The sequence below is a fragment of the Rhodnius prolixus genome, unplaced genomic scaffold (genome assembly GCF_049639745.1).
Source record: "Rhodnius prolixus isolate KJV_2025 unplaced genomic scaffold, Rpr scaffold_6, whole genome shotgun sequence".
NCBI classification, from domain to species: Eukaryota; Metazoa; Arthropoda; class Insecta; order Hemiptera; family Reduviidae; genus Rhodnius; species Rhodnius prolixus.
The window spans coordinates 42,684,368-42,706,687 of NW_027411634.1; the positions used below are offsets into that span (position 1 = coordinate 42,684,368).

At 33.9% G+C, this 22,320-nt stretch overlaps 1 protein-coding gene across 1 annotated transcript; it reads right to left on the reverse strand.

Annotated features, from left to right (window-relative positions):
• Positions 1-4,142: 4,142 nt before the first annotated feature.
• NAT1 (N-acetyltransferase 1) lies at positions 4,143-18,568 on the reverse strand. Its single transcript, XM_074141511.1, has 15 exons — positions 18,545-18,568; positions 17,700-17,810; positions 16,206-16,406; positions 15,940-16,107; positions 13,515-13,676; positions 13,239-13,393; positions 11,703-11,974; positions 10,730-10,876; positions 10,465-10,625; positions 10,179-10,347; positions 9,150-9,302; positions 8,584-8,744; positions 7,258-7,696; positions 7,004-7,125; positions 4,143-5,464 (listed from the first exon to the last, which is right to left on the reverse strand). Exons 3-15 carry the CDS (start codon positions 16,365-16,367, stop codon positions 5,393-5,395), a joined length of 2,343 nt encoding a protein of 780 aa, XP_073997612.1. The 5' UTR covers positions 16,368-16,406; positions 17,700-17,810; positions 18,545-18,568; the 3' UTR covers positions 4,143-5,392.
• Positions 18,569-22,320: the final 3,752 nt, after the last annotated feature.

Here is a 22,320-nt window from a genome sequence, read left to right on the forward strand (position 1 = left end):
CTAAGTTTACTTTACGATTTTAATTATGCCCAAATCTGATAACAATCAAGTATATAGTAATGGATATTATATAAATAAAAGAATGTGCCTAAATAAAGAGAAAATTATGTGTTTAACCCCTTATTTCTTTCCAATCAAATTTTTTTTTTCTTTTCTGCTAGACCCGCAAAATCTAATATGTACTGTTGGTTAAAGAGGGTTCGATTCCTGGAGGTAAGAGACCCTGGATTTTATTTAATGGTTAATATGAGAACTTTATAGTAGTGTATGTTTGCTAGTCGCCTTCGGCAACGACACTTAATTGGGTATTGGGCGTAAAGCCTGCATGAAAAAAATAGGCGTTACTTTTTAAAAACAAATTCCCTTTTCAGTGTCAATAGAAACGGAAAAAACCAAGTTAAAATCTACTTATTAAGCTACCAAACATTTCTCTATTCCTAAAGACATTCTAGATACAGACAGCGTTGAAGATCTAATGACTCATCAATGTTCGTTGATTAAAGAATAATAAAATATTATTCAAGAGAATCGATAAAGAAATGATTGCGTACATGTTAATATTTGTGTACAAATGCAGTAGTAAGTAAACAATTTAATTAGTTGTTAAGGGCTACGAAACGCCACCTTGAGAATGAATGTACATAAGTCACGCGGGTGTTAACATTGTTACTTTATTATCTTAGGGAAATTATTGAGGTGCGTCAATAAATATTGTAGACAAATTTATTTTTTCAAGCCGTTTACGTAAATTATTACCTTCTTTAGGTTATTACAAAATTTGTGAAGTTTACTGTTAGGCTACATCACCATGAACTGTTGAAACCGAAACGACTGTGTGAAAAGAGTAATTTGTCTACAATATTTAAAATAATTTCCCTAGGATAGTCTAATAACAACGGCCGAAAACCAAAATCATCATTGATTTTGCTTTTGCTTGATGGCGCATTTTATCAGATACCTACAGAATTTTTCCAGATGTTGAAAACGTGAAGTTTTTTAAGCTTTTTGTATCATTTATAAGTTGAAGAATGTTAATAAATATGCATTTTTATTGAACGCTTTGGAACCTTACCTTACCATAACTGAGCTTATCAAATCATATCAGAGAAAACTCTGCGACGTCCCATAGGCCGATTTAATACAAGGAATAAAGGGGAATCGAATCTGGAGAGCAACTGCCAGGAGCATAAAGCAAACACAAATTTGCTGTATACTGTGTATTGTATTTTAATTTTTTTTTTTTGTTTTTTATATTATTTTAATTTAAATTTTTCAATTAAGACAGTATATTGTAGTAATATTAATGTAGAATTGTTCATCCACTACTACCTATTACGGTAATATTTATAACCTTCAATTTACAATAATCTCTCTCGCTTCAAGTTATCTTTTTCTAGATTTCAGTTTTTTAAAATACTGTTTTCTCGAAATTATATAAATTTAGTTTAGTTAAATTGAGAAAATCCACATTTTCTTCTTTCTATCTCTCAAGAGCAAAAAAAAAAATCTTTTGACTGGCAAAGGTCGAGAAATCATGAGGAATGCTACATCAGAATAAGTATTAAAAATAAATAAAAAAAATTAACTTTTACACAAGATAAAAATGTTTTGTTTTAGATTTGTTTGTTCTAACAAGTTTCACTAAAATTCATTCCCTAATTTAGGATCTACCGTGCTGTTTTCAATGAACTCAAAACTAATATAGAACTAGATTGGATCAGGCGGTCTAGAAAGCATGCAGTCACATTTTACTAACTGTTAAAAAACTCATAAGTAGCTGCTTGGGTGAAAAGCCGATGCCAAAAAAGTTAAAAGTCATCAGTTGCTTAGCTTTTTCTTGGATCTTAAACGTACTTTGGGGGAGTCCTTTGGGCTAGTTTTAACAGTGATGAAAAATTAAAGCAAAGTTACTGCAAAGTTTCAGGACTGGGATCTCTCGGCTTTTCTAACCATTCTAATAGAATTCTTAAATGTAATAGTTATTTATTTAACAAGTGTGGAAAGTAGTACTTTACCTCACACGAGGCAGGGTTTGCACGCACGAGCGAGGCGAGTGCAAATTGCCGTTTGTGAGGAAAATACTTTACACTTGAGTTAAATATTATATTTTTTTCTGCAACCATTAGGGTTATTAACTAAAAAAAAAAAAAAAACTAAACAGGAATCACTAGAATCCATTTTAAATTTCTATAAGGTAACACTATAACCTTTTTAACTGTTTTAATTAAAAATATCTAATTATTTATTAAAATATTTTTATTTCTATATTCCTTTCAATTTGTATTTTATTTTTTTAATATTCGTTTTTTAATTATTTAGTTACGTTAGATAAGCTTATTAAGAAGTTTTACAGAAAATATTTAATAACAAAATTTCTTATAAGAAGGAAGCACAATAAAGTTTTTTCACTCACAAGTGAGAAAAGTGACACTAATGGGAATTTTTCCCCACTAGTGAGGTAAAGTTGGGCATTACACAGCTGATTTTAATTGAGTAATGAGAACATTCCTACATGGTTGCAGAAAAAATATTTATTCAGAAATTAATATGTAAACATTATGCACCGAATTGTTTTTTTGATTCGGAGGAAATATCATCAGTTCCAACTCAATATTCTATTTTTCGCAAACCAGTTTAGGTGTTGCCAAGATATATTTCTCTTGCTTAATATATGGAATATTTAGTTTTGCAACACTAATTTGAACATAACTACTTGTTGGAACAAACCTATTGAATTATTTTTAATGAGGAAAAAAAAAGATTCAATTAATTTTAAACGGTGATTTACATCTTTGTAACAGTTGTTCATTGTTTTTGGTGACTGATTTATAGTTTCAATAGGATGAAAAAATAATTGCCATTTCAGTCGTGGAACTTTCGACCCAGGGACTAGGTCATCTTCAGGGCTGTGGAACATATTTACAGTTTGTTAACAATGATTCTATTGAAATGAATATGTATAATGTAACGAAATTTACAAAAAATTATTTACCTAGTTTAGAAAGTAATACTTTTACATTACAGGGTTGGTGTGCCTTCTGTCTTGTCTGTTCATGTACTGAGTGTGATATGTGTTAGGTTATGTGGAAGTCAGTGTTGCCAATTGTCCAAGTATTTTTGCAGTAGTTTGCGTATGTGTTGTTTAAATTGTTCGCGTCTGTTTTGAAATTTATACTGTACAAACAGTATATGAAATGGCAATTATTTTTTCATCCTATCTTTGTAACAGTTTAAATAATAAATTATCCAGCGGAGACGAACACATTTTCCTTCTGGCAATAAATAACAAACAGCAGGATTATGGATAATTAAGGTGGCATGCATTCTCTTTATTTTGAAACAATTTCAACTCTACACGAATTTTTTAATTTATTATTTCTTTATTATTATTTTTTCTTTGAAATTCCAATATACATATATATGATATATAATTTTTAAGGGCGCAAATACTTAACCTCACCTTTCAATTGATTCAAAATATATATGTATATTGATCAATAGAATTCTAAATTGAAATAAAAAAAAAGAAAAACTAAACAATTTTTAATATTTTTTGTTTTGTTTTTTATATAAAAAAAAGTCCATTTTTTTTTTCTAAATATTTGTTAAATCTTTATAATAAATATTTATAACGTATCTGGGTGGGAGTTTTTTTTTTAAAATCACGAGGGGCGGCAGGCAGCAACACAAACCTTCTCTATTTATATTATTAATAATTATTAAAATATTATTATATTTATATATATATATAAAAACTGGTCGATAATTGTCGACCAAATTGCTCGATAAGTGGCTAATCGCCGCACTGAGTTCGAGGGTTACTCCAATATATTGGGTGGGGGTTGGGGACTGACTCCTCTTCATTGGATTGTCCAGAAAGGTTTTTTGTTTTCCCAAAACGCAATTGTTTGAATTTCCTTTAACTTTGTTCTTGAATGGTGGTGGTGGTTCTTGTAGTTTCACAGAAAGAGACTAAGAAGCTTTAAAGACGAGGGTGACAGGTCTCTAGAAGTGGTCCCCGATCATTGGAAAGAATCTTCTTGATATCACCAAAGGAAAGAGAGCAAGAGAAAGAAGTTGCTCCCATAGTTTCAAAGAATCAGCAAAATTCCACGCGGTTAGGGTTATGCCGCTTTTTTGGGGGGGGGGGGGGATCGCCTTTCTTGCAACAAACACAAAATAAGAAGATTCATTTCTCCATTAGACTGAAGACCTAAGTAATTCGTCTAGATAATACAAGATCGACCTACGCGTTTATTATACCCATTGGTTTGGATTTTTTGGGGGGGAATTGTAAAAGATGTGTATTGAATCTAACCGCAATACTTTTTGGTCATTCCAATAGAGAGAGAGAGGTGTGTCTGTGTGGAGAACTGGCGGATTCATAGAAGAGGAAGGTAATACAGATTAAGGGGGGACAATCTTAACGAATTCACTCACAAGAAAAAACAAGTTTCTGCAAAGAAAGAACAAAAAAAAAACAAAAAAAAATTAACACCACAACAATAAAAAATAAATTCAAAAAGTAAATAATATACATGTACAATATTTATAAAATGATTATATATATAAAAGTTCTTTTTTTTTCTTATTTTTTTTAGTTTTTTTTTTTGTTTCACTAAATATAAGTTAAGTTGGTAATATTGAATGATGATAGGAGTGTGGCGGTAGCGCTGGTTTGTTATTTTGGTTATCAGTGTGCTACTGGTCCAGCAAGATCTCACAATCTCTTATTATCTCTCCTCTCTCTCACTCACTCTCCCTACAACAACAATCTCGCGGAGAAGTACCTTCCGGTTACAATTTCGAACAATATGGCCGTGCCGTGTTCACCAGAGTGATCACAAGGCATCTTGGGCTGCGCCTCTCCCTTTTTTTTGGCTCCTCTAAAAAAATTTTTTTTTCTTTTTCTTATTAATATAATACAAAAATTCAAAGAAAAAAGAAAGTTATTTCACACTTCCGACTTAATTTAAAATAATTGAAATGTTTCTTTTTTATCTTTTGGTACGTCGAGATAAAATATAATTTCAATTTTTTTCTTTAGTAAATCGGTCGATATGAGAGAGAGCGAGAGAGAAGCAAACATAAACAAAAAAAAAAAAGATGAAAAAACTCGAGTTTTTCAGTCCAAAGAGACTCAAATGACAAAAATATATCCTGGTGTGTAGTACATATATTTATCACTAGAGATCAGGGAGGTTGATATCATATATGTAAAAGGGCCATGTTTCATATAATAATTCAAAAACGCAAGAGAGAAGATGGGTATTTATATGATATACATATATGTTATATATATATATAAATACTGGCGAATAGAAAGTTAATTCTGTTTGCTTCTTGTAAAGTTGGTAGATTTGGCTGGCTGTGGCGGCTGAGGTTGGTACGACTAGTTGTCGCCTTCCTCTTCTTCTTCTTCCTCGGACTCGGCCTCGGCCAGCCACGTCAGCCACTGGTTCACCTGCGGCATGGACAATACAAACCCTCAATTATATTTCTCACAAAAATTTACAATCAACTCTACGGATTTCTACAATTTCTGTATCATCACAATAAATTGTCGTCAGCCTCCTTTCCATAGTTTTACCAGATTCAATTTATTGATTTCATTCTTACATTAATAAAATAAAATAATAGTATTATCTGACTACAAAAAGGCGGCCATCATTTCGGCTAAGGTTGGTAAGAAGTAAGTTTCGCAAAGGGTTAAGTCACATTGCAAGAAATATGGTCCCAGCCCGAATTACTTACACCACTAGCCTGGGCTAAAAGCATTGTTACCACAACGAGTTATGGAAGTTTTATTTTTTTAGAAAAGGAGAAGGCCCTGGAAAAAGGCAAAAGTTTATTAAAGGCAAAACTGTTTACACGGACGTAGAGGACAAAAAAAACAATAGATCGGATCTCAGACAATAAAGTTCTATTTTTAAAAACGCCAGAAAAAAAAGTCTTAATTTATTCCAGTGGGATGGTTAAATAAGAGATGCGAATTTCTTAGAATAAGTCTTCCATTGCTCTAATCTTTCCATGTTCTAGTAATCTACAGTGGTCAAAAAAAGTATTCATACTTTATCTACTGAATTTTTGATTCTAGGATGACTATTTCTTCAGCACTGAAATCGAAGATAGTAACAATGAATTTGATGCTCTCATTTTCTTTTATAAACATAAAGAATTGATTAAAAAGCAGAAAAATAATTTATTCTTTGCAAAATAAGTATTCATACACTCAGAATATTATAATTAACGCAAAACGAAAGACCTAATTTTTTCTAAGCAATCCCTTTGCATTTGTTATTGCTTGAAGCCTCCTCCTTGGCATAGATTCCACCAGGTGTAGTGTCTCTTGAGATGTGATTTCTGGCCATGATTTCTTTAAATTGGTCATGAGCTCTTTTCTGGAAGAACATTTCCAATTTTCGAATTTTTCGCTCCAAACAAGACCATGAATTTTCAATAGGGTTTTATTTTTCTGCTTTTTAATCAATTCTTTATGTTTATAAAAGGAAATGAGAGCATTAAATTCATTGTTACTATCATCGATTTCAGTGCTGAAGAAATGGTCATCCTAGAAAGAAAAGTTCAGTAGATAAAGTAAGAAAACTTAGTGTATGAATACCTTTATCGACCCACTGTACATAGAATACAAAAATTGTGTGGTTTCCTAATATTTAAGAAAACAAAAAAGACCATTGCCCATGGGAAGGCGCCTTTTATTTTGGAAAACACAGAGCACCGTATCAGTAATAAGTTCTAGGCCAGCCAAAAATATAGCTAGGAAATAATTAATCATCTTAATGTGATTGTGGAAAGTTCGATTTTTAGTACAGAATGGTGGCACACATTTTTGGAAACTGGGATCCTTAAAGGCGATATTTCATGTAGTGAACCCTAATTTCTAAAATTTGACATTCAATGTTCAAAAAATGGAGATGATTTAGTACTCTTAAAATCACTGTCGATAACTCTCAGCCAGCCCATAAACTAAAGATGGACATACCTGAAAAAGGGCTTTGCCTTTGCCAGGGTATATTTCTGTAACGTCTTCTCTCCATTTGAGGAAAGCTTCTTCTTCGATTATTTCAAGATCATAAAGATTAACGAACCAACGTAATAACATCCCTGAAAAAAACCAAAACAAACAAACAAACAATGACGTCAGCCTCCTCAACAATAATTCCAGAACAAAAATCTAGTGCTAAATCTATATAGGATTTCTCTTTGATCACTGAAATTTTTCTAAAAAAAAATTACCTTTCGGAAAGTCTAGCGCATAGCAGAACACTTGCAAAGCATATACAGCCGTAACTTGAAGATTCACATCTTCGTGCAGAAAAGCTTGAAGCACAGATTTAAATCTTTCTAATAGTGATTTCTCTTTTTCTTGTAACAGTTTGTCGTGCACCGTCTCGTTCGTGATTCCTTTACCAACGGTCGACTCTTGTGTCACATATCTGAGCGTACAAGTGACCAACGCTGTGATAAAAGCCGGCGTACTGTGCTGTTGAGGGCTGACGCTCTCTTTAGCACACTTGTACAAGGAATGTGCGGTTGGTTCTCTTTCCAGAGAGGACCACAGTTCAGCCTCTAGTAACAGTACAGGCTCCAGGAAGGTAAGACCTCGACTCTCCAGCACTGCACCTAAACGCTCCTTTGTGCGTTCACTTTCGCCCAAACTGTTCATCAAGTTTATCTAAAAAAGAATAAAATGCAAATTATTAAAATTTAATTTTATTAAAATCATAGATGGTAAGAGCCGACATAATTTACTGTTCTAGATAAGAAATGTGATTGTTTAGGTTACATTCCACCCGAGCACCACTATCAAAACTGGAAGCAGGCAGTTACAATGCCTGAGTTAAAATACCAGAAGAGCGTAAATCTAATTTCTACCTCCTCCTGGTGCACCACAGATAGCTGCTACTAGAGATGAGCCAAAAAGACGATTGAGGAGTTGTCCTCCTATGACCAAGTCTCTCATCTCTCATTTTATGGGAATTAAAGCTGTTCTTTTATCCAGATTGCCTCTCGCCTCTCTTTCTAAGAACTTGCCTAGAGCCTGAGTGGCTATCAGTAAAGATATATCTTCTCCGAAATCCCTAGTTCCCCACAATTATCTGGGGATTCTACAGAAGGTTAACATGTGTTGGAAGAGGATAAGGTGAGGTGTTTTGGCCCCAGATTAGGGCTATCCTAATCTACTGACAAATGTCAAGGCTTCCACCACCAGTAACCAGTGCCCTCCGCAACCTCTTCCTTCTACGAAAAATAATATTTTTGGTTTCTCTGAAATATATTTGAGAGATTAGGTATTACTTGGCAGCGATTTGCCAAGATTTAATCTTAATTGAAGATTACGCACATTGCCCCATGCCATTGGGAAGTGGTGTGTGCGAGTAAAGACAAACAATGGAGGCATTTTAAGCGTTGGCAGAAAAATTTAATCGCGGAGGCGGAAAAGAAAGAGAATTCTTCAGGCGTAGTTCTCATAAAAACATACTTAACGACCATGAACACAAATTAAAACTCTAATAAATGGATATGAATAAGGAAGTTAAACAATGAACTTAGTATAGTAACCTTGCTGTCGGTGAACAGTTCGTTCAGTCGTTGTCTGTCCATGGAATTATTGAGCAGCTGCAGCGTGTCGAACAGTAGCGGGAAGTGTGCTCCGTCCTCCGTCAGCTCGCCCACTTGCCAAAGACTTAGATACCCTTCTTTAATCGCCGTAGACGCAAAGCCTTAGCAAATATTTTACCAATTAGTCATATAGTATGAAAATAGTTGAAGATGTTTTCATCAAAGACCGAAATAACAAGAAAATTCGTTCATTAAAGTTCGCACTTCAGGATGACGGATATTATCAGGATATAAATGTGGTGATTTATTATAAAGGGATAAAAATTGAAAGAATAACACTTTTCTCTTTATTAGGGTGGGGGGCCTCTGAAAATTTCTGGAGAAAAGTCTAGAACAATTCCAAACCGGGTATTTCCATTAACTCTGAATTTTTGAGCTTTGACGAGATTTATTCCTCTCATCAGAAGCTTACAAAATAAAAAATAATAAAATAATAATAAAATAAAATAATAAGATATTTTTCATACTGTAATAACTAAATTAGATGATCAGCAATATGAACTCACCGGCAACTATACTGTAAATGTTAGGAACTGTAGTCTGAAGATCTGGGATGTTCTTAATGATGTTTCTAAAAGCGTCGTGGAATTGGGTCGAAGACAGGGCACCGTTTTTCTTTAGTGCCGTTAACAGAGACATAACGCAGTCTCTGTCTTCCTCTGCAAACATCAAATTACAACATCCTGTTTATATGATATATTTACTCGTTAAAGTTACTAAATTAAGTCTATTCAAAAAAAAAGGTTATAGGTTACAGTTTGAATTAGGTGTTCAGTTCTGTAAATACCTGTAGACGGTAATTGAAAGCTGGAAACAACAGAGAAATAAGACCCACTACCAACCTGCCAAATTAAACATTACAAAAATAATTCTCCGTCCTGTTATTTTGTGTGCAACATCTAATCTCATCTCCAATTTTGGGGAGAAGCCAGCGCTAAGCACTCTATCCGGTCTAGTAAGTAGAAAATGGAGGGCAAGAGCTAAGACTTCTGGGCTCCGGTTGGAACAACTATGCCGCTAGGAAGGATGAGAGGGAAGGGGGGAGGAGAGAGAGAGTCAGGTGAAGATGAACATAGATACGGCGAAAATTCCACAGTATAACGGCAACGGTATCTTTTGTTGAGAATGACTTAAGGGGAAGAACAAGAAGATAGAAGACCAAAAACATTAATTGATGAAGAAGAAGAAGTACCAATTAGCCATTTGAGGTAACCTAATTTGCTTCTCTTTGATTCCGCGACGTTTTCCTCTGAACTTTTGGAAATTTAATAAGACGAAACAAATTTTCAATTTTCCAATGAAGACTTTAGGAATAGAACTAATTTAAAGAAATCCAAGAATACGAAAATGTGAGTCCGAACAAAAATGCAATTGGGCTACCACAGAAGGACCCTGGAAAACTGAAATATGTCTAAGCGATGCAGAAATTACCTACATTCTAGGATTCCTTAGTATTACTGGCTTGGAAGGAAGTTTAGAATAGCATCTGGAAACAATAATTCAGTTTTTTGGAAAGAGTTAATAAAAGCACAAACCTTTTTTATGGAGCGCCTTGGAAAGCATCGTGTGCAAACAGTCCGGCATCAGTCTGTCGGGCACTTTCAGCTGGGTGAAACTGGACAAAGCATCGTCAATATTTCCACCGGCAAGCACATCTTCGCACAATGCGCCACACTTCTTCAGTAGCTCCTCTTTTGTGGCAGCCTTCATCAATAAATCACAATCAATGTTTAAATTAAATCTAGCAACTATCTACCTAAATAAATCAACTGGCGGAGAAGATATTGGTTATGTGTTGTGAGGTAGAGATCAGGAACTTACTTTTTCTTTTTTATTTGGTTTCTTATTGTCCGTGTTCGCCGACACAGGTTTGATAAGTATGGCTACTTCTTTGGAAGTTTGTATTGGAGGTGGGTTTGATTTGTTTAGAGAGGGCGTAGCGTTCAGGGAATCGCCTGACAGAAGACTGTTTGGTTGACGCCCTGTAATATCAATCAAATAATCAAGTTTAAGCCCACAATCACAGGATGGAACATCTCTTAACAAACAGAAACAAAATGTTTTTTTTTTCTTGAGAGAGAGGTACCTGCAAATAGGTGAGATGGCGGTTTTATTTGGTTGGGAGGCTTGAAGACCATCGAATGAGCTGGCGGCCTTAGACTAACCTGGTCCAGGTTAGTGGTAGCCGCTTCATGTACGGATAACATTCGTTTTAACAATCTTGGAGCTATTTCTGTAAAAGTAACATACAAAATAATATTTTAGTAATAATAATAATGTGGTAAAAGGACAGGTTAACAAATATTCTAAACCAAAACTGTAGTACAAGACTTTTTCTTATTACATAATCATAAAAACGTTTTTATCAAAATTTTAGCACACAAATTTACATACTGGTCCCTTTTTGTGTTTAAAAAAAATGCTAAAATTACATTCTAAGAGTTATGATCTATTTAGGTTGGTTTCGACAAGTAATTCAGAACCCAGTGTTTCGTCTAATAAAAAAGAAATTAAAAAATATTACTGGTGTTGTAATGAACATCATAATCACTGCAATATCTACGTAGTGAAAGTATGCCCAGGTTGCTAATTGGTGCACTTTTCCATTTTCTACCAATTATTAATGAGAATTAAATTTGACTGCGATGAAAATATTACAATCAATAGACAATAATCAACAGCAATTTTACAACATATTCTCAACATACTTGTAGCTCAATTGTGATCGCACATTTCATTTGCATTAATACTGTATTCGTGTTAAAACGGTTTAACACCACTAATAGCACATTAGAGGCGGCAGGTCATACAATACATATGACTACATACATAAAACTGAAGAGTCCAAGTTTAAAGCAAATGTAGGAAAGTGATTCCCAAATGGAGATGATGAGTAGCATCGAGCATAATTTTCTTTCCTACAGTTTGCTTGACTCTGGTAATGGCAGTGTTTGTAAGAGAAATAACTGTCTGGCTGAACTCAGAAAAAAAGCGTCAATGACTTACAGATGTTGACGCGCCTAGAATTACAAAAAAACAAAAATAAAACAATAACTCACTGTTAACATTATTTGAAGACTGTGAGCCACTGCCTCCTATGGAATTATTATTGTTATGCTGACCAGTGCCATTGTTATATCTATTTTGCTGAGAACTGCCGACTGAGTTACTACTAAAAAAATGTGATGAGTTACTTCCGGCGCTGCCCCCATGGTGGTGACTTCCGCCAGAGCCTTGTCTCCGATCTCTGCCGTAGTTGCCAGCATTTCCGGGACCTACGCCACCTCCGCCACTACCCCCGCCACTGTTCGGGAAACCGTTTGTGTTATACCTATAAGTGAAAATGCACAATCAATGGCCACATTAGAAACAAAATGCAACAAAATATTTTGTATTATTATTAAATAAATGTTATTTAGAAGTTGGTAATCAATAAAATTTTTAAAAATAACAAAAATTATCTTTTTTATAGCAAATTCTGCTTACAACAGTTTACGGAATTGTTAACTAATACATTATAATTAATCTTTCAAGATTATCGAATAAATTAAGCCAACTATTTATTTGCTTTTCTTTGGAGGAAGCATCATTTGTTTGTATAATCACGAGTTAAAAGAGATTACATACATATGTTTTAAATAAACCTAAACATTTACGAAAAAAAAAAAAAAGAATGGGGAAAACAATTTCATACTTTATCTGAATCTTTGAAAGGAAGTTCAAATTACTATCACGCTTCATATTCTAAATAAATATTTCGACAAGGTTATAAACATACACTTATTCGCAGGTTATCTCTAGCGAAGCTGCTGTGCACTCTGTTTATTGCTTTTTACCCCCCATTTTTTTTAAAAAAAAGAACATGTTCATCAATGCTACCTAAATTATATTACACTTTTCTTAAGATTTATTATAATAAATGGTTGAACTATATTTTTAATTTTCATATTAAGTAACGATTAAGTTTAATCTGTTCTTTTGTCGATTTAATGAATGAATAACCTATTAAATAACACCTCATACTATCTCTTTAGAAACAAAATTTCTCGAGGACTAATCAAGGCCAAGAAATTCAGGCAGCCTGTTTCAATTAATGAGAAGAAAGGTTATGTTGTAACAAATGGTCCACATAAATGCAGGTAAAAAAAATATTGAGTGTAATATTATTCTTATACTAATCACAATCATACCCATTTCAATGATGCTATATCGAATATTCCCTCGCTGAAACTGCTTCGGATTAATAAAAAATCGAATGTTCATGTTAGAAAATGTATCACTTACCTTTACTCATTAAACAATACCAAGGGATTTAGGTTATATAATGGACATATAGTGGTGTAATAGTTTAGTAGTGATATTAGCAAAAATTTGCGCTAAGACTTAATGAATATAGCAAATATATTTTATCTGAGAAGTTTTCCCTTTTTTAATGGGGCAGCCGAGCAGTCTGATCGGTTATGTAAAATCGATATGAATTATCGATTATAATTCATAGGTGAACGTTTATCGTTAATATTATTACTTAATTATAGTATTTTTTTTTTGTCTTTATTCAGATTGTTATAATATTTTTTGTTTTGTTTTAAACTTACGGTAAAAACTTATCATGGTGTGAGGTAAACGATAGACCGCTGGACAAAATATTGTCCAATCCTGATCTAGTTTTCAGTGGCCTAGAGAACAGCTCTTGCTGTGGTACTCGGTCAATGATTCGCAAACATGGACCACGACCTTCATCCTCGCAAATCTGTGTGAATGTTGATTTATTATTAGCTAATCACTTTTGTTTTTAATTGTAATTAAAAATTAAGAATGCATTAAGTTTAATAATTAATTAAGCTTGATTAAGTTTAAATGTAAAATAGTACCTGGTTGATAGGTAATGGTCCCTCAGTGTTTGAGGCTTTTCTTGGAATCCATTTATCTTCTCGTAATTCAATTATGTCTCTCAACATGAAACGTATTCTAATTGGAAGGGATAGATTTTGGGCATACAGTTGCATTCTTTCGAAGTACTGATGCATTAGATTCTGTAAATAAAAATTATATTATAAAATTGTCTTTTAAGTTAGTCTCAACGCGTCTATGTCTTACCACAATTTATATAATTAAATTAACTTCAAATAAAAGATTGTTGATTTCCAACATCATACACAACTACTACAATAAAGGTCACATGACGTCAGTAATAGATTCCCCAATACCTCACTAAAGTGTATAACCGCATTGAAAAAGAACTAACCAAAATTGATAGATTTAACAGATGTCTAAGTTCTGATAAAAAAACCTTTGGTAATTGCCTAGAAGATTACAGAAAATCCGAAGAAGCTGATCTTTAGCTAAGATGTTGCACGTATACATTACTAATCTTATTTAGAATTGAACTAAGAGCTTTCCATTTCTGTCTTATCATTGTTCTCCCCCAGAAATCCAACATATGAAACTCGTAACGTTTTTGTCTTTATTATAAAGGTTTCATAACCACTACAACTACACATGATACAAATTAATCCTATGTAAATGCACAAGTAAAATGAAACTTTTATTGAACTCTTTATCTCTTAATTTTCATTCATAGGTCGTCATTTTTAATTTTCTACTTTGCCAAAACATAAAGTGAAGACAAATAAATATTTTAATATTAACCAGGTAATCCTCTAAGAGATTGCAGAGAAGATGGCCTCGTGATATACAGTGGTACCTTGGTTTTCGAACGACTTGACTTTCAAACAAATCGGTATTCGACGAAGAAATTCGAGAAAATATTGTCCTGAAATCCGAACAAACATTTTGGAACTCGAACACCCGAGATGAGCCGAGTTGTTTTTATATTTACACTTTTAAATCTTATTTCTTGTTTAGATACATGTTTTTACGTAAAATATAAAAATTAGGCCAGTAAAACGGCCTAATATTTCTGGGGCTTAGAAACGAAATAAACTGCATAGTTTACATTATTTCTTATGGGATAAATTGTTTCGGTTCTCGACCAAATTGATTCTCGACCGCACTTCCGGAACGAATTGTGGTCGAGAACCGGGGTACCATTGTACTCTTATCGTGAGAGCAAAGCACTTACTGGAGTGACACCACTGGGTGCCTTCTCCACTCATGATGTTCTTTTATTTTTATTTTTTACCATATTTGCTTGTTGCAACAACCGTTGCAGTGGTAAATTCCAATAAAAGATTTAAAAAAAAAAAATAACCATTTGGGCAATTAAGTATAATAATACAATTATTATTGTACAATATATTTGAACTTTTTCACATTTGAACCAATTCTATTAAAAGCAAATTGCGAACTAATCACTTACTTGAAGTACTTTGCTCTTGTTGTACACAATCTTGTATTTTCTATATTTTCACGTTTTTATTAACCCTATTACTGCTGATTTGATTTAAGAGAAAATATGCTAAGAAGTTAAAGGTTAATTACCCAAGTATTTTTAGTGTATTTATGAATGGATACCCTTTAAATTCTCCCTAGCCGTCAGAAAAGGCTTTAGGCTGATCAACTATACATGTCGATTATCTGTTCGACTTACTGTAGGATAAAGATGGCATAGATTTGAATTTTGCAATGAAATGTCAAATTCGAAACTCTGTTCAGTTGCAATTACTTCCTCTTTTGCGAGGAAAAGAGGGTAATATAAGAAAAATAAGCTGATGTAAAGACAAAATAAGGATATTATATAACGCTTGTTATAATGGGAGGCCGTGAAGAGACGCTGAAGCGGACAAAGTGATGAAATATTCATAGATCTGCGCGAAGGAAGACAAATGCTACACAAACACACACCACTCTGTAGACGAGATTCATATTGGAAATAGTTTGAACAACTTCCAACAGAGTTACATATGACCGACCTGTGGCGACCTCATTCTGACAGTCCGTACATATAGTCGGCTACTACCCAAACTTGTCAATACAATTATGTAAATACAAACATACAGATAAAATTTATACATACGGATAAAATTTATATTGCATAATTTCTCCACTATTAATGGTAACTGTTTTCAATAACCACTAAATAATGCCCGCGGTAATTTATTTAAGTGACAAAAAAAAGAAAGAAAAAAAACGTTGAAACAAAAGTTTGATGTGAAACGCTTCTTCCCTCAATATGAATGATTACACTTTCTTAAAACTTTGCATTTTTACTGAAAAAAAGTAGATTGCACAGACTGAAGGATATTTCTGGGCTGGGGGATACATCGTCTTTTTTTAAAACCTTCATCGTCGTATCCTTAAGCAATAAGTGAAAAAATAAAACCAACGTGCACTTACCCTGGCTTTTTCATTGTCGAGAATATGGCCGCAAGTGCGCAGTATCTGGCAAAGACACTCTAAATCTTCGGCCATTTCGTCTGGTTCTTTCTTCACTAGCAATTCTTTGATACAAGTGTGCAAGATACCCTGGTCGACAATGCCCAACTTGCACAGCTCACCAATGAACTGGACACAAGAGAGGCAAGCGGTTAATCCAACTCTTTTCATATTGTAACTACATCATTAAGCAAGACAATTACTTGCAATAATAAAAGTTTTTTTACCTTGATGTTTCCTAAAGATTTTCTCTTGTCGGTGGCTTGTTTAGATCTGTTGTAGAACTGAGCTTTACAGCTGCTGAGGAGTAAGTTTTTGAAGGTGCAGGGTGCGGACTTGTTTGGTGATGGGGCTTCCTCGCACAGCCTTCTACATAGCTGTGCGTACATACAACTGTACTTCGGTTCATCAAGTGCCTTTTCGAACACCTGTCAACAAATCAATTTTCAATAAGATCTAATGAGTGCCCCACTCATGAGTAATAACTCATTTCTCTTACTACAACTACTTACATAAGTAAATTTTATTGACTCTTAGAATTTATACCTCTCCACATTGTCTAATTGCTGAAGTTCTGCACTATTATCGCGTTCACTGAATCACCTCTCTTTGTGGAGGTGAAAAATCTAGTAATGAAAGACTGTTGTGGAACTGAAGAGCAAGTTTTTAGCAAGAGAAGGGGGCATGATCACTTCTACATAAAACGAGATGAGTTTTAAGATTTCAATCCCGGGTTCACCATTAAACAAGATCACGCAGACGTTTATTTTCTATCAGCTTTGTTCCAACCAGTGGGAGTAGTGAGTTTGGTTTGAGGAATAACCTTCAACTATTTTTTCAGATATATGGACGGTTATGAGCGGATGATCTGGAATAGCTGAATATTTTGAAATGCTGCACTTGGTCGTGACGATGAAAGAACAACAACCTCCCAGTGTGAGGTCTGGACTATTCTTTGTTGCATTTCGGATGAGGTGCCCTAAATTCAACTTCAAAAGAAATTAGTACCTTACTTGGATTGTCAGCTGAGCTGGAGACGCTAAAGTATTGTATTTTCAACTCAAAACATCTTCAGACCTCATGGGTGGTTCGGAGAATGAAGGACTAGGACTAGACAGAATAGCAACATTGACAGCCTCGCTTCTCTTGTTGGTTCAGTACCAGTCGTTGATACGCAGAATTGTTCGAAAAGCTGTGGATCTGCGGCCCAGTCAGGATTTGATTCCTTGACTCTTTTTTGAGGGGAAGAGGGGTCTATATATTAATCCAGAAGTCCTTCCTCACAGGCTAAGAGTAACTGTTATCTTCCAGAACCCCATTTGAATATTTGATAAAATTTCAAACCATGTTGTGTCCAAGTCAAATAAACCTCTGGCGATTCTCAGTCAAAGAAATTGAAAACTCGCAAAAGTCTTACCGGGCAGTCGCACTTCCCAGATGGCCTGTTACTTCTTTTAACTCAAGACATGTATTTAATATTCATAAATATAATACTTGAATTTGAACTGCCCTCCCTAAGTACGTCGTTTAAATTGATTTTTCTGCGAAAATGTTCCAAATTATCTTTTTTGCATCAGCATCTTCTATAGGAATAAATTCGAAGAAAACAAAATCGAAAATCCAAGATTGCAATGGTTTTCTTCTCTTTCGAAGAGAAAGTAAAAATATTTTAAGGATTAAATTACATAAGTGCTTTAGTGGAAAACATTTTAAAAGCTTACCAAGAATATGACACCTTTGAGAATAATATCGGAGTTAAGTTCTTCTTTCAACAAATCGTCACTTAACTTATCGAACTTCTCAGGGGTGAGTTTGTTGAGGATACCACGCACCTATAACAGCAAAATATAACAGTTCAGATTCTTGAATTCCAAAAAAAAAAAAATCTTATCCCAGTTAACAGTCATAATCATGATCTTCAAACGATAAAACTTTTTATTTATTCTGTTAAAGGGAATTTCTTGGTAAATTTAATAGTTCGGTTACACAATAAACAAGATGGCCAGAGTATATCACAAGTTCAGGTATACCATCAATTTTAAAACATCACATCTTTACAAAAATTTGCTGATTTATCAATTTTTTAGACTTTTACTGCCAAAAATGTAAGATCAAAATGGAATTAAAGATGAGTTATCAGAGGTGATAAATGGGTTTACTCGAAATTTAACTTAAAATCGCTTCGTAATTTCCAACCTTATACAAAAAAAAAAAAATCGACTAATTTTTAGATTCTTGAATTTTGAACAATTTTCAGTAAGTTAAGTCACTATTCTTAGCCTTTCTAGACTTCGGCATATTGACCCATTCATTGTTTGCATTCACTTTAAATACAAGAGTTCTAAGGTCAGCTGTTTGATGCTTTTCAGAAGAACTCAGATGATCTTTTAGGATTGCGATCGGGATTTTTACAATATTTGTGGGAGCACTAGGATGAGTACTGTGAGATATTTAATGGAATGAATTTCTGGAAAGACCCGTCAGTTAGTGCGTTAGGACTGTCCAGTATAAATCTATTCAATCATCTACAATTTTGCCAAATGTTCAAGGTATTGGTAGTGCATACCCTTCTGAAAATGATGTCGTTTCTATTCTCTTGGGAAAGAGCATCTCGCCTGACTATAGACGGAGGAACCCAGCGCTTAGCTGAAACGGTACGAGTGTCGTCCCTGTAATTAACAAAAAAAAAGAGGGGGTTAAAAAAAAGTCCTGAGTTCTTCCATTTCTCAGAGAGGAAAATAAATACACACTTACACACATCTAGTATACATATCGCTTGAAATTTATTGCAGAGAAGAGTCTTTATTTATTGCAGAGAGAGGCTGTTTCATCAAGGGATTTTAAGAGCAAGTCTAACTGGTGGAATAACAGGATGGGAATGTATTAGATTCGCACCAACACCCAGTACAGGTTACTACGGTCTTATTCTTAGTCCCGAAGAAGCCCCGCCTGTGGATTAAAGGGCGAGAAATAGGGATGCTACGGAAAACCACTTACACCTACAATGGTAAGTCTCAGCTGATATTAGAAGGTGCGAAACAAACCAAGAGAATTTGGTGATTTCATTCCAGGTGTAGATAATCAACAGCTGGTAAGATCCAGCAAGTTGAAATCCTGGGACCATTTAGCAGCCTTATTCTCGCTACGAAAAGATGTCACGAGATAATGAACTTACACCTCGAGAGAGGGTCCAGCGTCACAAGTTCACCAGCAAGGAATAGGTTTCGAGATGGTCAAGATCTTAAGAATGATTTAAGAGTCCTGCCACCTTCTTTTCCGCCCTGCAAAACATCTTTTAGAAGGCAGCAAAAGGCGAAAATTTAATCAACGTTCCTTCAGCAGTGCCACACTAGGAAATGCAAGATGTAGAAAAAAATGAAGGAACAATATTCACGACGTGTCGAAATTATCAAGGGGCAGTACGATGTAAAAATGTTTAATTACAGTTTAGATAATCTAATATATTACCATTTTAATATATATAAATATTTTTTTTAAATAACTTCTTTAATTTTTTCAGTATTTAAGGCACTTTAACGTCTTAAGGCCCGGAGCTTTTTTAAATATTCTGTCAGCCTCCGGACAGTGTTATCTCTTTACAAACAGCTCACTGTCCATCACCAGACAGTAATTTGTAAGAAGCTCCTAGGAGGAGAAAATCTAAGAGCTAGCAGTGGATTCGAACTCGGAATCTCCGCGCGGGAATCCAATACTCTAACCGCATAGCTAATCCCCTCCCTAATAACGTTTTTTTTTCTTTGTATTACTAAAAAAAACTTAAGAAGTTCAGTTATAAGAAAATAAAATAGAAGTCAGATTACCTTCCTCCGTTGACAGGAGAAGCCCCCCCTGCTGCTGTTGTCCCTTCCGTTGTGGCTCTAAACTTGACCAACAGATAATCCTCCACCTACACACACCTGCCAATAACAAAAACACACCAATTAGATGCATTCACTGTGAAAATATTAGCTCATTCAATAGGTAGTAAAGAATTTCAATTCATTCATTATTTAGAATTTAATTAAATTAATCAAAAGTTTTAATCCTACCATCAAACTACACTTATTTGAATTCTCAGACCAACACTGTACAGTTTGTTGATCACATTAAAATGGCACGATGGAGGAAAGCCTACCTTCGCAATTCACCCAGAACCAGCCTAAAATGAATTTCTTTGAAAAATTATTCAAATTATTATTGTTTCCCTCGAGAACAATAAATGGCAGGACAACAGAAATAATAAAATTGCACTTTTTAGGGAAAACTCTCTTCCCCATCCGATCCATTTAATGGAATTCTTCTTGAATGCTTAAATAAAAGTGACGTAAATCAATGAACCTGAAATCACAAAGATTTCAACTGAAATTACTGATCGCATCCTTGAAATTTGAACGACTTTCGGTTTTTTGAGTTACCTGACACGCATAGACAAAAGCATTTTTACCAACCACTCTTTTGGCAGCTAACTCAGTGTATTTAATAAAATCTATTCAGAGAAATACATCATTGCTTGTCTTATAGATAATAGTTAAATATAGAAGAATTGTTTAAAACAAACAAGAGTTGCACTGATGAAAGAAATCAAAAATAAATATACTACATCTTATGTTGTGAACAATAGTTCTGGTTACTGTGCGCATCTTCTTATTGAAAAGCAGAGTATGCAAAGTTTTAATGTTTCACATATTTCTTTAAAATTTAATATAATTTTGATTCCCACGGAAAGAGTTCGCCACCAACAAATTTCCAAAGCTAAGTTCATAAAAATTTATTACACAATACATTAGACGACTGTGGGAGGTTACACAACCTATTTTAGAAATGAATATTTGTAAATAGTAAAACATTTAAAAAGTAATGAATAAAGCAAAAAAACAAAAAAATTGAGGGAAACTAAGTTTTTCTGTAATATTTTTATAAAAATGTTTGTTTGAAACTCGAAACAGTTCAAATTGCACTCAAATACATTGAAGAACTACAATTTAAAATACAATACTCTATCGATTCATTTTCCTATTAGTTAAATCTATCTATTAGTGATAATTGGCAAATAATATTTTTCACCATCATGCTACACTAATCGGTAAATACTAAATGAATAAGAATATTTAAAAAAAAAATATGTGGAAGAGAACATGCAGCATTATCGTGAATAAATGTAACAACTAGATTTTGTATGTAAAATAATTTACCAATTTTTAAAAAGAAATACATATATACATTTATGTATCTGCTTGTGTTCTATATTTTGGAGTATTCATTCAAAAAAATGTGTTAACGTTCTTAAATTAGTTGAACTCAGTTTTGGAAGGTAAAGGAAAAGGAGAATTTTGATTACAAGATGGAAAGCCTTGAAAGTTGTTTTTATTCAAACTCGATTTCGGCTAAAAACTAGTGAAAAGATAGTGGAACAGAAGGTACATCCAGGATGAGGGAAAGAAGAAGTAGAGAATATTGTGCATACCAAAAAGGCGGATGCCCTGCTTGGTCGTTGACCTCTTAAAACACACCAGATCTTCAACTTGTGCTTTGTAAAACTTACAAAACATGCACATGAGTAACGGGAGGGGGCTAAAGAAAAAATGAGAAACAATTATTTAAAGGGATAGAAAAACTTGCTGGAGCAAACCTGGTTGACACCCCTGCTTAGTAAAGTGACTATAGAGGGAAGATGCTTTCAGTCTCAACTATCTCTTACACGTTCTAACATTACAACCCCTTGGATTATTATCTTAACAAACACAAGAATATCCATTTATTGAACATTCTATAACTTGCGAGGCAAGACTACTGAAAAAGCTTGAATATTATTCTTTACAAGAAAAAATTAAGAACACTTAAATAAAACAAAAATACTCAAGAGCACAATAAAGAAAACGAACACAGCAGTAACACTAAATACAAATAAATAAATAAATGGAGCCCCACCGATTTATTTACGAATCTTTATTATTCAGAAAAAATGCTCGTCCATTAGACGAGATTCCATGTTTACACGCTGAATAGCGGGCCTGTGTAAAAGGGGGTGGTTTGGATGATAAAATCAATACAACCGACACTCAAATTTACTTAAAACCAAAAAGGGTGGACGGATAACTCGTAAAGCACCCACACAGACGCATTTACAATGGCCCTAACTCTGCTAAGGCCCACTAGATCGCTCATATGTGTTACGTTTATTATATTCCAAGTAATATATTTTAAAATAAAAATATACTTACAAAGTAACCAAGTATATTTTATAAATTCACAAAATTAAAACTTATTGCACAATGTTAACACACACAACACAAACGCGTGTAATGGTTTACAATTTCACAGAACTACACTGACGTAAATATC

Bases quoted from the DNA above. Each gene is read 5' to 3' on its own strand.
- NAT1 (XM_074141511.1), bottom strand. From the start codon at position 16,367: ATGTACGCACAGCTATGTAGAAGGCTGTGCGAGGAAGCCCCATCACCA. The intron at 10,877-11,702 runs GTGAGTTATTGT...TTACTTTTACAG, and splicing joins GTCTTCAAATAATGTTAACA to AAATAGCTCCAAGATTGTTA. The intron at 8,745-9,149 runs GTGAGTTCATAT...ATATTTGCTAAG, and splicing joins CATTTACAGTATAGTTGCCG to GCTTTGCGTCTACGGCGATT.